Here is a 12,649-nt window from a genome sequence, read left to right on the forward strand (position 1 = left end):
CGATTTCAGCCACCCCCAACTGCCACCTGTCGCTGCCGTCGCGACCTGTCGCCTCCCACGCATGTTGTGGCTGCGCCCGCCCCCGGCAGGCCGTAAACACGACCTGAACTACAATGTCCGTGATGCTCCGCAGTGCCTGGCGTCTTTGATGAGAGGAAATATAGACGAGGGGGTTCATGGGATATGTGGTATAAGACCCTCGCACCAGTGTGAGCCCTGGAAAAAAAGGAGCGATACCTTTCTCCTTCCTTTCCTTAACTCCAGATGCCGGACATTAATTTTTCTCCAAAAATCACGCGTTTAAAAAAAAAAATCGGCCCAGGTAGGTTAAATGGAAATAGTGAATCTTTACTGAGTAGAGGGGCCTCAGTTACCATCCGGTGCGCAGGCGTCTAACCAAGGCGTCAATCAGAAAACTGCGCCTGCGTGGACCACCTCAGTGTCCGGCTCCACGAGAACGAGTGCGCGCCAGCCCCACTCGGGCACCTTCTTTTATGTTCCCGCGGTCGAAGACCGCCACATAGCTACGCAAGAAGACATCGCCGAGGATCCAGAAGGGCCCTTCGGGTGGAGGTATATCCAGGGCCCTGAAGCCGGACAAGCAGAGGCGGACGCCACCCCGAGAAATCTGCAAAGTGACATGCCAGGCCACTGGGTGTCACGCCCACCGACCCCGCCTCTTCCCTGGGAGCCAAAGCTTCGCCCCGCCCACTACCCCGGGTACAAGAAACGTTTCTGTCGCTCCTACTCGGTCCTTGTGAGGTCTCATTCCTAGCTCCACCCTCTCAAACCCCAACTTATCGCGTCATTCTGACGTCATTGTTACGGCTACCTACCTGGATGACGTAGTCCTGGGCCGTCAGGTTAAACCAGACGCCTCCAAGGTTGAAGGAGACTGGGGGAAGCGTTGAGATTATCGAGCACTGGATGAAATACTGAGGCAGAAGAGGAACAAGTGGAGATGAGGGATTCCTGCTCTGCTCAAATTCCTTCCGTGGCTGCCCAGTTCCATACATACTGGGCAGTTACGTATTCAGAGCCCTATGTGGTCAGGCCCTGCTGCCTTCTCTAGCCTTACCAGCTCTTCCTTCACACTATATAATTGTTGCCACTTACCCTAGGCTCCCATTTGAACAAACCCTCTTTTCCTCTAATTGTACACCCACAGGTGTATTTAATTTGTCTTAGACTGTGTCTAAAATGTTTTAAAAATTAGTTACCAACTGTATACCATGGTGGTACTGGTTGTATCCTGTGGCGTTTGCTGCTGTGCAACCTTATAAAGTTACTTAACCTCTGTGTGCCTTCGTTTCCAATCTGAAAATATAGATGATAATACCTCATAGGAATGTTGTGTGAGAAAGAAATTAGCTTAGAAGAATGCCTGACACATAGTGCTATTATTATTTACAAACAGGAGCTTTCAAATAATGTTTTCAGGTTTGTCCAACAAACCTGGCTTTCCTCACATGACAATACTTGGCTGGAACTGAGTAGTTGAGAGCTGCTCTTTTTAGATTAATGAGGCATGTGCTCTCCAGTTCACCGCAACTCCCACCACTCCCAAGTAACTAACAATATATTACGTTGATGCAAAAGTAATTGCGGTTTAAAAGGTTAAAAATAATTGCAAAAACCACAATTACTTTTGCACCAACCTAATAATATAAGGCTATTATTCATAGCCCAAGAAGTTTATCTTCTTTAAAAACCAGTATTAATGACCTTGTTGGGAAGGAAAGGAATGGTGAGAACAAGGTTGAATGAGTGTGTATCACTTGACAGGAGAGATAACAGCAGCAACAGGCATCAAAGCATTGTTCTAAGCATCTTAAGTGAATTAATTGTTTCAGTCTTCACAACATATCTAAGAGGTGAGTGTCAGTGACCCTATTTTGAGGCCAAGGAATGTTAAGTGACTTGCCCAAGACAACACAGCCAGTAAATGGCAGACCCGGATTCTAACCTGAGTAACCCACGCCCATAACCACTATGCTCCACCTGGCTCCTACAAGGCTACATATATGTCCTAGGCACTTGACTTGGAACCTCAGGAACTGAGTTTTCTCCACCCTCTCAAGTGCCAAAGTGCACAATGATGGAGTCGCAGAAATTCAGATCCAGAAGGACCTCTCCCCTGCCTGGACACTGCAGGACCTCCTGAGGTGGAAGTGGGTGGGCAGCTCTTACACTGCACTGCACCCCACTCCATGCTTCAAATACGCTTGTGTGGCTTCTGTGAGCCTACACTCTCCAGGTGCTTCTCCCTGCCTCTGGCTGTTCCTGCCCTGTCTCCAGTTTCAGTCCATGTGGGTGTTCCCCAAAGCTTTTCCTGGGACCTCCTCTCTCCCAGGGAGGGCTCCCCTCCTCCATGGCTGTGATTACTGTCTTAAGGGCTGACAGTCCCTAAATATGATGTCTGAGGTTCTCCCACGCCTCCCCAGACATCCCCAGGTCTCCTAGCCTCACTCCCATCCAGTCCTGAATAAACCTGCGTCATCATCTCCTCCCGTCCACTGAGTCATTTAGACTAGACACTTGGGAGGTGTCCTCGCTTCCTTCCACTTGCCCCCCCAGCCTGTCACTCACAAGGTACAGTACCTTGTGCCCTGGGATACCTCCTGGCCACCTGATTCCCACCCTCAGGCCCCAGCATCCTGCTCAGTGTCTACCATTAAATCCCAATTAGTCTGCCCAGCCCACACCCACCAGACACCAGGTCCTCACCTCCCCCAGCAGCAGGGGGAATGCCCCAATGGCTGCTTGCAGGGCCTGGATCTCCTCAGTGGGTCCCGTGATGAGAGATGTGCCTGTGTCCAGAATGGCAGCACAGCCCTGAGCACAAAGAGTCAGCCCTGTGCCCACCTTTACACTGTGAGGTGGAATGGGATGGTCATTAGAGCCAAGAGTCCAGATCCCCAGTTCCCTTCCCCTGAGAAAACGCTGGAGGTCGATCTCCAGCCCACTCCTCCCAGACCTAGGAGGCCAGGTCCCTCACCGTTCCATGCGGATCTGCCAGTAGGCAGGGACGGTGACTGGCACGTAGGTGAGGGGTGGGATGTAGTGTGCTGGGTCTGAGCCACCCAGAATCAGCTCTCCTCCATCAACCGCTTCAGGGTCCCTGCAGAGATAGAGTGCTGTCAGTGTCACCAGAATTTCCCCTGCCAGCCCAGGAGTGACCAAGGAAGGGACTTCCTGCCAGTGCGGTAGTTTCTGTGTTCTAGATGGAGTAGTGAGATGCAAGCAGGACACAGATGTTGGGACTGGAAGCAAGGCAAGAAGTAAAGAAATGAGGCTTTCCTGGCGGGATTAGGAGTTTAGGGTCTTGAGGACTTTCTGGAGAGGGGGTGGGACTTCCTGATTTGGCTGTGGAAGTTAGAACTTCTCCTGGGGGAGATCTTTAAGTGGAGCACTGGGGTTCCTGAATTGGCTCTGGAAGGTGTGATAGTATGGAAGTGGGGAGACATTTGGAATCACATGTCTTGAGATTCAGAGGCAATAGACTTCCTGAGTTGGCTGAGAGGGATGGGAACGGGGTGGGACTTCCTGCGTAGGTTAGACATCAGAATAACTGAACAGGCACAGGATTTTCTGTCTGTGGGGAATGGGCCCCTGGGAGGGGAGGTGGAGACTTCCTGGAAGGCGCTGGGACTTTCTGAGCATAAGGTTGAGCTTCCTAAAAGGAAAGTGGGACTTCTTGGATTAAAATGGGCAATTCCTGACTTCTTGTGTGCGTTCTAAAATGGAATTGGGGCTGTCTTTATGTGAAGAGGGAGTTCTTAAATTGAGTATTTGATTGGATAGGGCATTGCATTTCCTGGTTTGAGTTGGAAACACGGAGCATTTTAACTGATGGTGAATTTAGTATATCTTAAGATGTTGCTTAGTGAGTGGGACTTCTGAATAGGGTTCAGGTGTTTCTTATATTGGATAGGTGAACTTCCTGTGTTGGGTGGATAACTTCCTAACTGGAGAGTAGCTCAGTGACTTCCTGAATGGAGGGTGGAACTTCCTTTATTGGGGTTTCCTGAAGGCAGGCAGAACTTCCTCCTTGGAGCTAGGGCTCATAGGAAGGTAGACCCTCCCCAATTACCTGCTGAGATAGAAGGAGAAGACAGGTTTATCCAGTAGACCCTGGTCAACCAGTGCATCCAGTGGGGGCCGAACTTCTTCCACAGCCAGAACGGGAAAGCCGAGGCCCAATATCCCATCAAAGTGAGCAAAAATGAAGACCAGGCTGGGCTCCCACAGAGCCTCCCCGAAAGTCACTGATGCACCCGTGATTCCCCCAATCTAGGGGAAGATTCAAATGGGGCAAGTTACTTCTGGGAGGACCTGAGAACTCCCCAACCAAGGCCAGGTCTGGGAACATCTGGAAACAACTCCAAGTGCCTAGGAAGCTTTGCCTCCCCGCTTAAGCCCGCCCCTTTACCTAGGAAGCCTGCCTCCAAGCTGGGGAAACCCCGCCTCTGTTTCGGAAGCCCTGCCTCTTTACCCATAAGCCCCTCCTCCCCACTTAAGAAGCCCCACCCACTTGTCCAGGAAGTTCCACCTCCTCAGGCACCTCCCTAAGCCAGATTATGTTAGACATTGGGGTTCTCCCAGGGTCAAGCCTTCCTGGGGCCGAAGGTTACTCACAGTCAGCTTGTCCTCACTCAGGATGCCGCTTAGCCGCCCAGTTCCATATTGAATAGCAAACTTAGTCCCATTGGGCTTGAAGGAACTAGAAACTTTGGGGTTGAAGCGGTGGTGGAACCCTAGGTCAGAAGGTCAGGAAGGTGTCATTAGGGAAACCGAGTCTCCCCTGTGAGGGCATGTCAGAAGAGAAGGGTGCCTCAAAATCCCTTGGGAAACTGAGGCCCAGCCTCCCTTCTTCCTCCACCCCCAATTCAGCCTTATTCTCCCACATGAGAGCTCACAGCAGGGCAGACTGAGGAAGTAGCATCTCTTGGACGGGACCCAGAGATTGGAGGAGCCAGTGTCAAAGACGACAGAGAAGTTTTGTGGGGGCGTTCCCAGCCCTATTTCCCCGTAATACTGGACCTGATGGCAAAATAAAAACAAAACAAAAGAGGGAGAGTGCATGTAAATGAAGAGCTTGACTTGAGGGCAGGAGGGTGGAGGCTGTGGGGCTGTGACTCACATTCATGAAAGTGGAGAGAGGCACAAAGGTGGGCTTGCCTCCAGGGGGTGGGGCCCCCCATGCCCTCAGTGGGTTCAGGGTCCTGTGTCCAGTGTAGACTCGGCGAAGAGGGATCCTGTGGGGAGGAAGATACTGACAGCTAGGAAGCTACCCTTCTGGAGACACTATCAGACTTTCCCAAATAGAATGGCATGACAAAGCAAATATCTTCATGGCCTATGTGCAATAACAGTCATTACCGGAAACTCTGCAATAACAAGCTCCCAGGAAACGCTACCAAACACCATGATGATAAATTTCCCCAAGACTGTACAAGAGCAAACCATCCGAAACAGACTTTCCCCAAAACCTTTCAATAAGAGATATTCCAAAGAACATAAAAGGAGCCATTCCCAGGGAATGGACACTCACAAAGTTTTCTAAAGACCCTAACATAAAACCAGCCTTTGCAAAACCCTTGCATGCTTCAATTCATGATTTTGGAGACTATTTCTCCCACCACTGGGGGGAAATGTAAGCACCACATCCTAATTTCACTACACTAAAATACATTCCGGATATATTAACGACTTAATGTGAAAATAAAATTGTAAGAGCACTGGAAGGAAATGAAGTGTTTAAATACCTCTGAGAAGAGGAAGCCTTTTCTAAGCATGATACCAAGATTAGAAATCATGGGGGGAATATCAATGAGTGTGACTCTCAAATTTTAAACCTAAAAAAAAAAAAAAAAAAAAAGCTAGGGGAAAAAAATTACTAGTTGTATGTCAGAGTTAATATCTCTTATGTACAAAAAGCTTCTACAGATAAATAAGAATAAGACAATAACAGCGTCGGGAGACAATTCTCCATGGGTCTCTTGCATTTCTGCAGAGACACTGACTGCCTTTGTCCAGATGGTCTTGTCAAGGATTTCGTTTAGTGAACAGCCCTGAGAGATAGTGTCCCCCCACCGCGGGCCAAAGGGCAAGCAGGGTTATGATCCATTATAAAAGATTCAAGTTCCCTAAGCTTACAGTTCCTCTCCCGTAATGCACCTCACTGCATGTGTAGCCATCACGCAGCCCTCTTCATTTCACCCTGTGGGAACTGAGGGTTCAGAAAAATGACACAAATGGTAATAGTCTGGCTAATTGCTGGGAGTAGCAAACTATCTTTTGTCTCTGACCTGGGAGTCTTGTGTCTTCTAACTGCCTCGAAACTGTGGCAGGCTAACTTCACAGTTCTTGACATTCAGTAGGAAAATGGGCAAAGGACATAAGCAAGTAACTTGCGAAAGAAGTATAAGCAGCTTCTAAACACATGGAAGGATGATCACCTCAATAGTAATCAACAAAATACAAATGCCAAGAGTGAGAAACCCTGCAGATTGGCAAAAAACTATGAACACTCACTATTAGCTAGGGGGTGTAGACTTGTAGAAACTTTCTGGAGGACATTTTGGGAACAATATGTATCATGGGCCTTAAAATTGTACCCACCTTTTAACTCAACTCAATTTCAGTTCTTGAAATTTCATCTACAGGAAATCATGAGACAAGCACGCAAAGATATGTGTCTAATTTTGAAAACTGAAGACCACCTAATGTCCTGCATGGGTACAGTTTGGCTCTGCTATAGAACATGTATAGAATGGATTCCATTCAACCACTAAAAAAGAGAAAGCAACAGAGGTCAGTGGTTCTGAAACTTTAGCATGAAGCAGATCACCTAGAGCAGGGGTGATGGCAAACATTTTTGCAAAGGCTTTTCAGGCGGTCTGTCTCTCAGCTCTGTCAGCCTCGCATGAAAGTAGCCATAGACAACATGTAAATGAATAAACACGGCTGGGTTTGTTCCATTCAACTTTAGTTGCAAAAACAGGTGTCAGGCTGGATTTCACCCAAGACGGAGTGTTTGCCAACCCCTGACCTAGAGAGCTAGTTAAAATTCAGGAGGCTTAGTTTCTGATTGAGTAGGTCTGGGAGGGAGCCTGCGAATGTACATTTCTAACAAGTTCCCTGGCCCTGCAGATGTTGGTCCCAGGGCATCACTCAGGAAATCACTGCTCTTTGCACTGACTTGGGAAATGGCCGTGATCTATTCTGTTCAAACACCAGGCTAGCAAACGTCATGTGCAGTAACACTTTCCTACCAGCCTGTAGTCACTGCTTGGAGCCCTGCCTCCCACTCACATCTTTGCTCCTCCCCCCTCCCCCCACCAGTCTTTGAGAGCCCCAGGAATGTGAAGTGGGGAAAAGGTTTCCTGGAAGAGTGTGCCCCTTTCCCCCATGGAGAGTTCCAGAGAGTGTGGAGAGGAGAGGAGAGGAAGGGAGAGATTAGGGGGAAGAACAGAGGCCAGACGGGGGGGGTCATTGTGGTTCCCCAAACTGGACTTCTTGAGACCTAAACAGTTTGGAAGATGCGAATCTGGGGGAGTCTTAGTTTAACTATTATAGACCTAGGTCTCCAACCTCTGTGTATGTGTGTGTGTGGGGGGTCACATGTCTGGAGACCCCAGTACCAGATCATCAGAGCTCTGGGTGGGATCCACAGGGTCCTCCCAAAAACACATACGGAAAGGAGGGCGAGGGGTCCCCAGTCAAGGGTCTTGGGGCTGGAGGATCTTGCACTAAAAAGGCTGGGGTCCTAGGAGATACCAGAGTGGGGCCCTCAGGGGTGAGAACCCAGTATGGAGATGCCGGAACCCAAGAGATAGCAGTCCTGGGGCGCCAGGCTTGGGAGTCACTGAGCTGGGGCGCCCCAGACTTGAAGGGCAAGAAGGGGAGAGTCTGTCCCAGATTTAGGGGTCCCCAGTACCGGATCAGCGTGGCCCCGGTGGGCTCCACCATCAGCAGCGGCAGCAGCAACAGCAGCGGTGACAGAAACATTTCTGGGGACCTGTGTGTGGCCCCAGGCGTCCTGCAGCTTCGTTTTCTTCCCCTGAGACTCCACCCTGTTCACCTCCCACCTCCTGGTTTCGGAGGTGACCAGGACCTGAAGTCTCTCGGTGGATGACATCCGTGGCGGGGTGGCGGGGCGGGGGGGGGGGGGGGGGGGGGGGGGGGGAAGGGGTAGTATTTTTGGAGGGTTGCAAAGTGTCATTATCGCGCCTCACTCCCAACTTCGGTGGTCGTGGTGGGGGTGGGGGATTTTCTGTGCCCCTGCCCCCATCCTTTAACTACTGTCGCTTTTACTTGTAACTTTCACTTCACTTTTCTGAGACTCATTCACCGCAAGGGTTTTCTTGAGCAAGCGAAGAGATGGTCTGGGTGTTGGTGAAGGGGCGGGGGAAGGGAGAGAGGGTCAGACAAATGCCTTGCGTCCCATATTAAGTGGGACCTCGAGAGGAGGACCCAACTCTTAGTGTTTTATTTGGAAAATACTGAAGCACACACACAAATAAAAATTGCCCATAGCCCCACTACCATCGAAAAAGCATAAAAATAATTCAGTGTTCCTGTGTCCACCTGCCCCTTCCGGCTCCTCGTCCCCATTAAGCTTCTCAATCATTAACAAGCATCAGAAAACCTAGTTAAAATGCAGATTCCTGGGCACCACCCTCAGAGATTCTGATTCCAAAGGCCTGAGATGGAGCCCAAGAAACTGCATTTTTCAACAAATCCACTGATCATTGGGCCACAAGCATTTCTGAGACACTCTATTCTGTCCTTTTGGTTTTCTAGCTTAGATTTACATACCAATATAAGCAGGCACATTTTTTTTTAAATTGGGGAATATTGGGGAGCAGTGTGTTTTTCCAGGACCCATCAGCTCCAAGTCAAGTCGTTTTCAATCTAGTTGTGGAGGGCACAGCTCACTGGCCCATGTGGGACTTCAACCAGCGACCTTGATGTTATGAGCAACGCGCTCTAACCACTGACCCAACCAGCCGCCCACCAGCGGCTCAGCTCCAAGCTCAAGCTGTTGTTTTCAATCCAGCTGTGGAGGGCGCAGTTCACTGGCCTATTAGGGAATCCACCTGGCAACCTCGTTGTTAAAAGTTCGCGCTCTAACCAACTGAGCCATCTGGCCGCCCCCAGCAGGCACAGTTTTTTAAGTAAATAAAAGCTGACTTGATTTATTGATTAGCAACTTTATTCACCACTTAACCGTATACCTTGGACTTTAAAAAAATTTATATAACTTCCATATAGTAAAACGCACAAATCTTAAGTGCAGAGCACTATGGCTTTATTTTCCCTGACGTTATGAAGATTTTTCAAGCATATATCAAAAATGGAAGAATTATGTAGTGACCCACCACCTCGATTCTGCAATTAACATATTTTCCTGGGCTCTTTTCATTACACATCTACCTAGTTGTTTGTCCCACTATCCATCTAGCAACCCATTTTTATTATGTACACCAGGGGTGCTAAAAAAAATGTATACCAGTGGATACTTTGGTCAACGTTGCTCAAGCAGTAGTTCGCCGTAATCAGAAGTGTCTGGACACTGATGGTAACCTCTCTGAGCACCTCTTGTAATTGCAGAAGTCAAACGTGACTTGTATTTATCTTTTGGTATCGGTATATATTGAGTATTACAATTTTAATACAGTTTTCCTTTCTGAAAATGTGTATATCTTTTTTTGGCACTCTCTGTATTTAGAATAAGTTGCAGACATCGTATTGTTCACCTCTAAACACTTGCGCATTTAAGGGTGGCCGGTTAGCGCAGTTGGTTAGAGCATGGTGCTAATAACACCAAGGTTGCCGGCTGGAGCATTTAAGGGTGAGCTGCGCCCTCCTTAAAATCAAACAAACAAACAAAAAAAACCACTTGAGCATTTACATCATCAACTTAATGGATTTGGACATATGCATATACCTGAGTAATTACCGTCCAGATCAAAATACAGGATATTGCCAGCTCCCTAGAAGGTTCTCTGTCACTGTCCCCAGTCAATGTCCCCTTGACTAATACCCTGACTTCCATGACCACAGCTTAGTTGTGCCTGTTCTTGAATGTCACATAAAACGGTTCGCTTGAATTCCTTGGTGTGATTTTTATCACTTAATATTATGTTTTTGCATGTCTTTAAAAATCAGAGCATAAAAAAAAATCAGAGCATATAAATTTACCTCATTCTTTTTTTCTCATTTAGTTATGAAATATTTCAAACATACTGCAAAATTGAAAGAATTTTACTATGAACACTTATATGCCACCTAAATTTTACAATAACGTTTTGCTATATTTGCATTATCACATTTCTAGCCATCTCTCCGTCTCTTTATCCCAGTGGTCCTCAACTGAGGAGCTCTTTTCTCTCCAGGGGATTTTTGGCTGTCACAACGGGGGTGGGTGCTACTGGCATCTAGTGGGTAGTAGCTAAGGAAGTTGCTAAACATCCTACTATGCACAGGACATCCCCCCACAACAGAGAATTACCTGACCCCAAATGTCAATAGAGCCAAGTTTGAGACACACTGCTCTGTCCGTTCCTCTATCCACCTCATTTTCTTGATTCCCAATTAAGTTGCAGACGTCAGTGTCCTTCACCCCTTATACTTACATATACCTCACTCTTTAAACAGCTGCATAGTATCCCAGAGTAGAAATGTAACACCGGATAACCCACACCCTGTGTAAATTGTTCCCTCTTTTCAATATTACAGACAACACTGAGGTAATGTCAGTATACGTATGTATTTTTCTGTGTCCTTGCTCAATAATATCTGCATGTCACTTTCTAGAACTATAATGCAACCACCAGACCTAAGTTGCGGATCTTGACACATATTGCTTAATTCCTTCCCAAAGAGCTCTTAACAATGTAAGTTTCCAACAGCAGGGGCACTAATAACCCGTTTCCCCACAGCCTCACCAATGCTCCATGTTATTTGATGCGTGAAAATGAAAAATACTTTTTCATTGTTGTTGAAATGTTCATTTCCCTGATTAATGCTGTTGAGCATTTTTCTTTCTCTCTCTCTCTTTTTCTTTCTTTTTCTCTTTCTTTCTCCCTTTCTTTCTTTCTTTCTTTCTTTCTTTCTTTCTTTCTTTCTTTCTTTCTTTCTTTCTTTCTTTCTTCCTTTCTTTCTTTTGTCACTTGTATTTTCTTCCTTCAGGAATTTCTTTTATCTTTTGTATACATACATACAAACAAACACAAAGAACCACACACACAAACACACTTTGAGACTTAAAACTCAAATAATTCTACAAGATAAAGCAATCCTGTACCATTCCTTTTCCCATTTTTTTCCCCTCCCAAGAGGCAACCACTTGCGTTTCTTTTAGTTGATAATTTTGGCATTATCTCCATTTCTCTAGGGAACACATTTGTATTGCTACTTCTTGATCTATCAATTTCAAACATTATCCTCTGTCTTCCCACTATAGAAAATGAGGATTTAACTGTCTTTCCTCCTCTTTCCACACTTCTTACACACATTCTTCCCCTTTCTTCTTTTGTATACTTATGTAATAATTTTGGTCAGATCAATACTCAGCATTTATTATCATTTCTCATCAGGGAAATCCTATATTAAAATCACAATGCAATACCACTACACTCTCACCAGAATGGCTAACATTAAAAAAACTGACAATGACAAGTGTTGGTGAGGATGTGGAGCAACTGGAACTCTGATACATTACAGGTGGGAATATGAAAGTATAATGATTTTGGGAAAATGCTGGCAGAAGCAACTATAGCTGAACATAGGGATTCTGCTCCTGGGCACACCCAAGAGAAATGAGTTTTTATGTCACCACAAGCTAGGCAGAAAGATGCTTATAGCATATCATTCATGACAACCCCAAACTGGAAACAACCTGTATGTCCATTACCATGAGAATAGACATACCATGGTGTGTGTTCATATGGATTACTACTTAGCAATAAGAAGGAATGAACTGATAATTCACAGAATAACATGAGTAACTCTCACAGACATAAGGATAGGTGGAGAACACACAGACACAAAAGAGTATATACTGTTGCTATGGACTGAATATTTGTGTCCTTCCGCCCACCTCCCCATTCATATGTTGGAACCCGTTCCCCAGTGTGATGGTATTTGGAGGTGGAGCCTTTGAGAGGTGATTGATCATGAAGGTGGAGCCCTCATGAATGGGATTCGTGCCCTTATAAAATTGACCCCAAAGAACCCCCTCACCCTTTCCTCCATGTAAAGACACAGTGCAGACGGCCATCTATTAACCAAGAAGCAGGCTCTCACCAGACACCTAATTGGCCAGCGTCTTGATCTTGGACTTCCAAGCTCCTGAAACCGTGAGAAGTAAACTTCTATTATTTATAAGCTGCCCAGCCTGTCATATTTTCTTATAGCAGCCCAAACAGACTAAAACACTGTATGATTCCATTCATACTAAGTTCAAGAACAAGCAAAGCAAACCTATAGTTACAGAAGTTGGAATTGTGGTCATCCTTTGGGTAGGGTATTAACTAGAAGGGGACACCAGGGAGTCTTCACGAGCACTGAAGAACTTCTGTACCTCAATCTGAGTGGTGGTTATTTGGGTGGATATATCAGTAAAAAATCACTGAGCTGT

The 12,649-nt window shown here is 46.6% G+C and overlaps 1 protein-coding gene across 1 annotated transcript; it reads right to left on the reverse strand.

The window, feature by feature from the left end:
• Positions 1-283: 283 nt before the first annotated feature.
• On the reverse strand, positions 284-8,089 carry NAPSA (napsin A aspartic peptidase). The gene is made up of 9 exons (XM_033129606.1): positions 7,943-8,089; positions 5,144-5,258; positions 4,920-5,043; positions 4,639-4,757; positions 4,094-4,293; positions 2,999-3,121; positions 2,728-2,872; positions 837-935; positions 284-628 (listed from the first exon to the last, which is right to left on the reverse strand). Exons 1-9 carry the CDS (start codon positions 8,011-8,013, stop codon positions 437-439), a joined length of 1,188 nt encoding a protein of 395 aa, XP_032985497.1. The 5' UTR covers positions 8,014-8,089; the 3' UTR covers positions 284-436.
• Between the last annotated feature and the right edge of the window lie 4,560 nt (positions 8,090-12,649).

The sequence above is a fragment of the Rhinolophus ferrumequinum genome, chromosome 15 (assembly GCF_004115265.2).
Source record: "Rhinolophus ferrumequinum isolate MPI-CBG mRhiFer1 chromosome 15, mRhiFer1_v1.p, whole genome shotgun sequence".
NCBI classification, from domain to species: Eukaryota; Metazoa; Chordata; class Mammalia; order Chiroptera; family Rhinolophidae; genus Rhinolophus; species Rhinolophus ferrumequinum.

Excerpts from the sequence above, each read along its gene's own strand:
- NAPSA (XM_033129606.1), bottom strand. The coding sequence starts at position 8,013 with ATGTTTCTGTCACCGCTGCTGTTGCTGCTGCCGCTGCTGATGGTGGAG. Across the intron at positions 4,294-4,638 it reads TGAGTGAGGACAAGCTGACT|ATTGGGGGAATCACGGGTGC; the intron begins GTGAGTAACCTT and ends ATCTTCCCCTAG. Across the intron at positions 3,122-4,093 it reads TTCTCCTTCTATCTCAGCAG|GGACCCTGAAGCGGTTGATG; the intron begins GTAATTGGGGAG and ends CTATCTCTGCAG.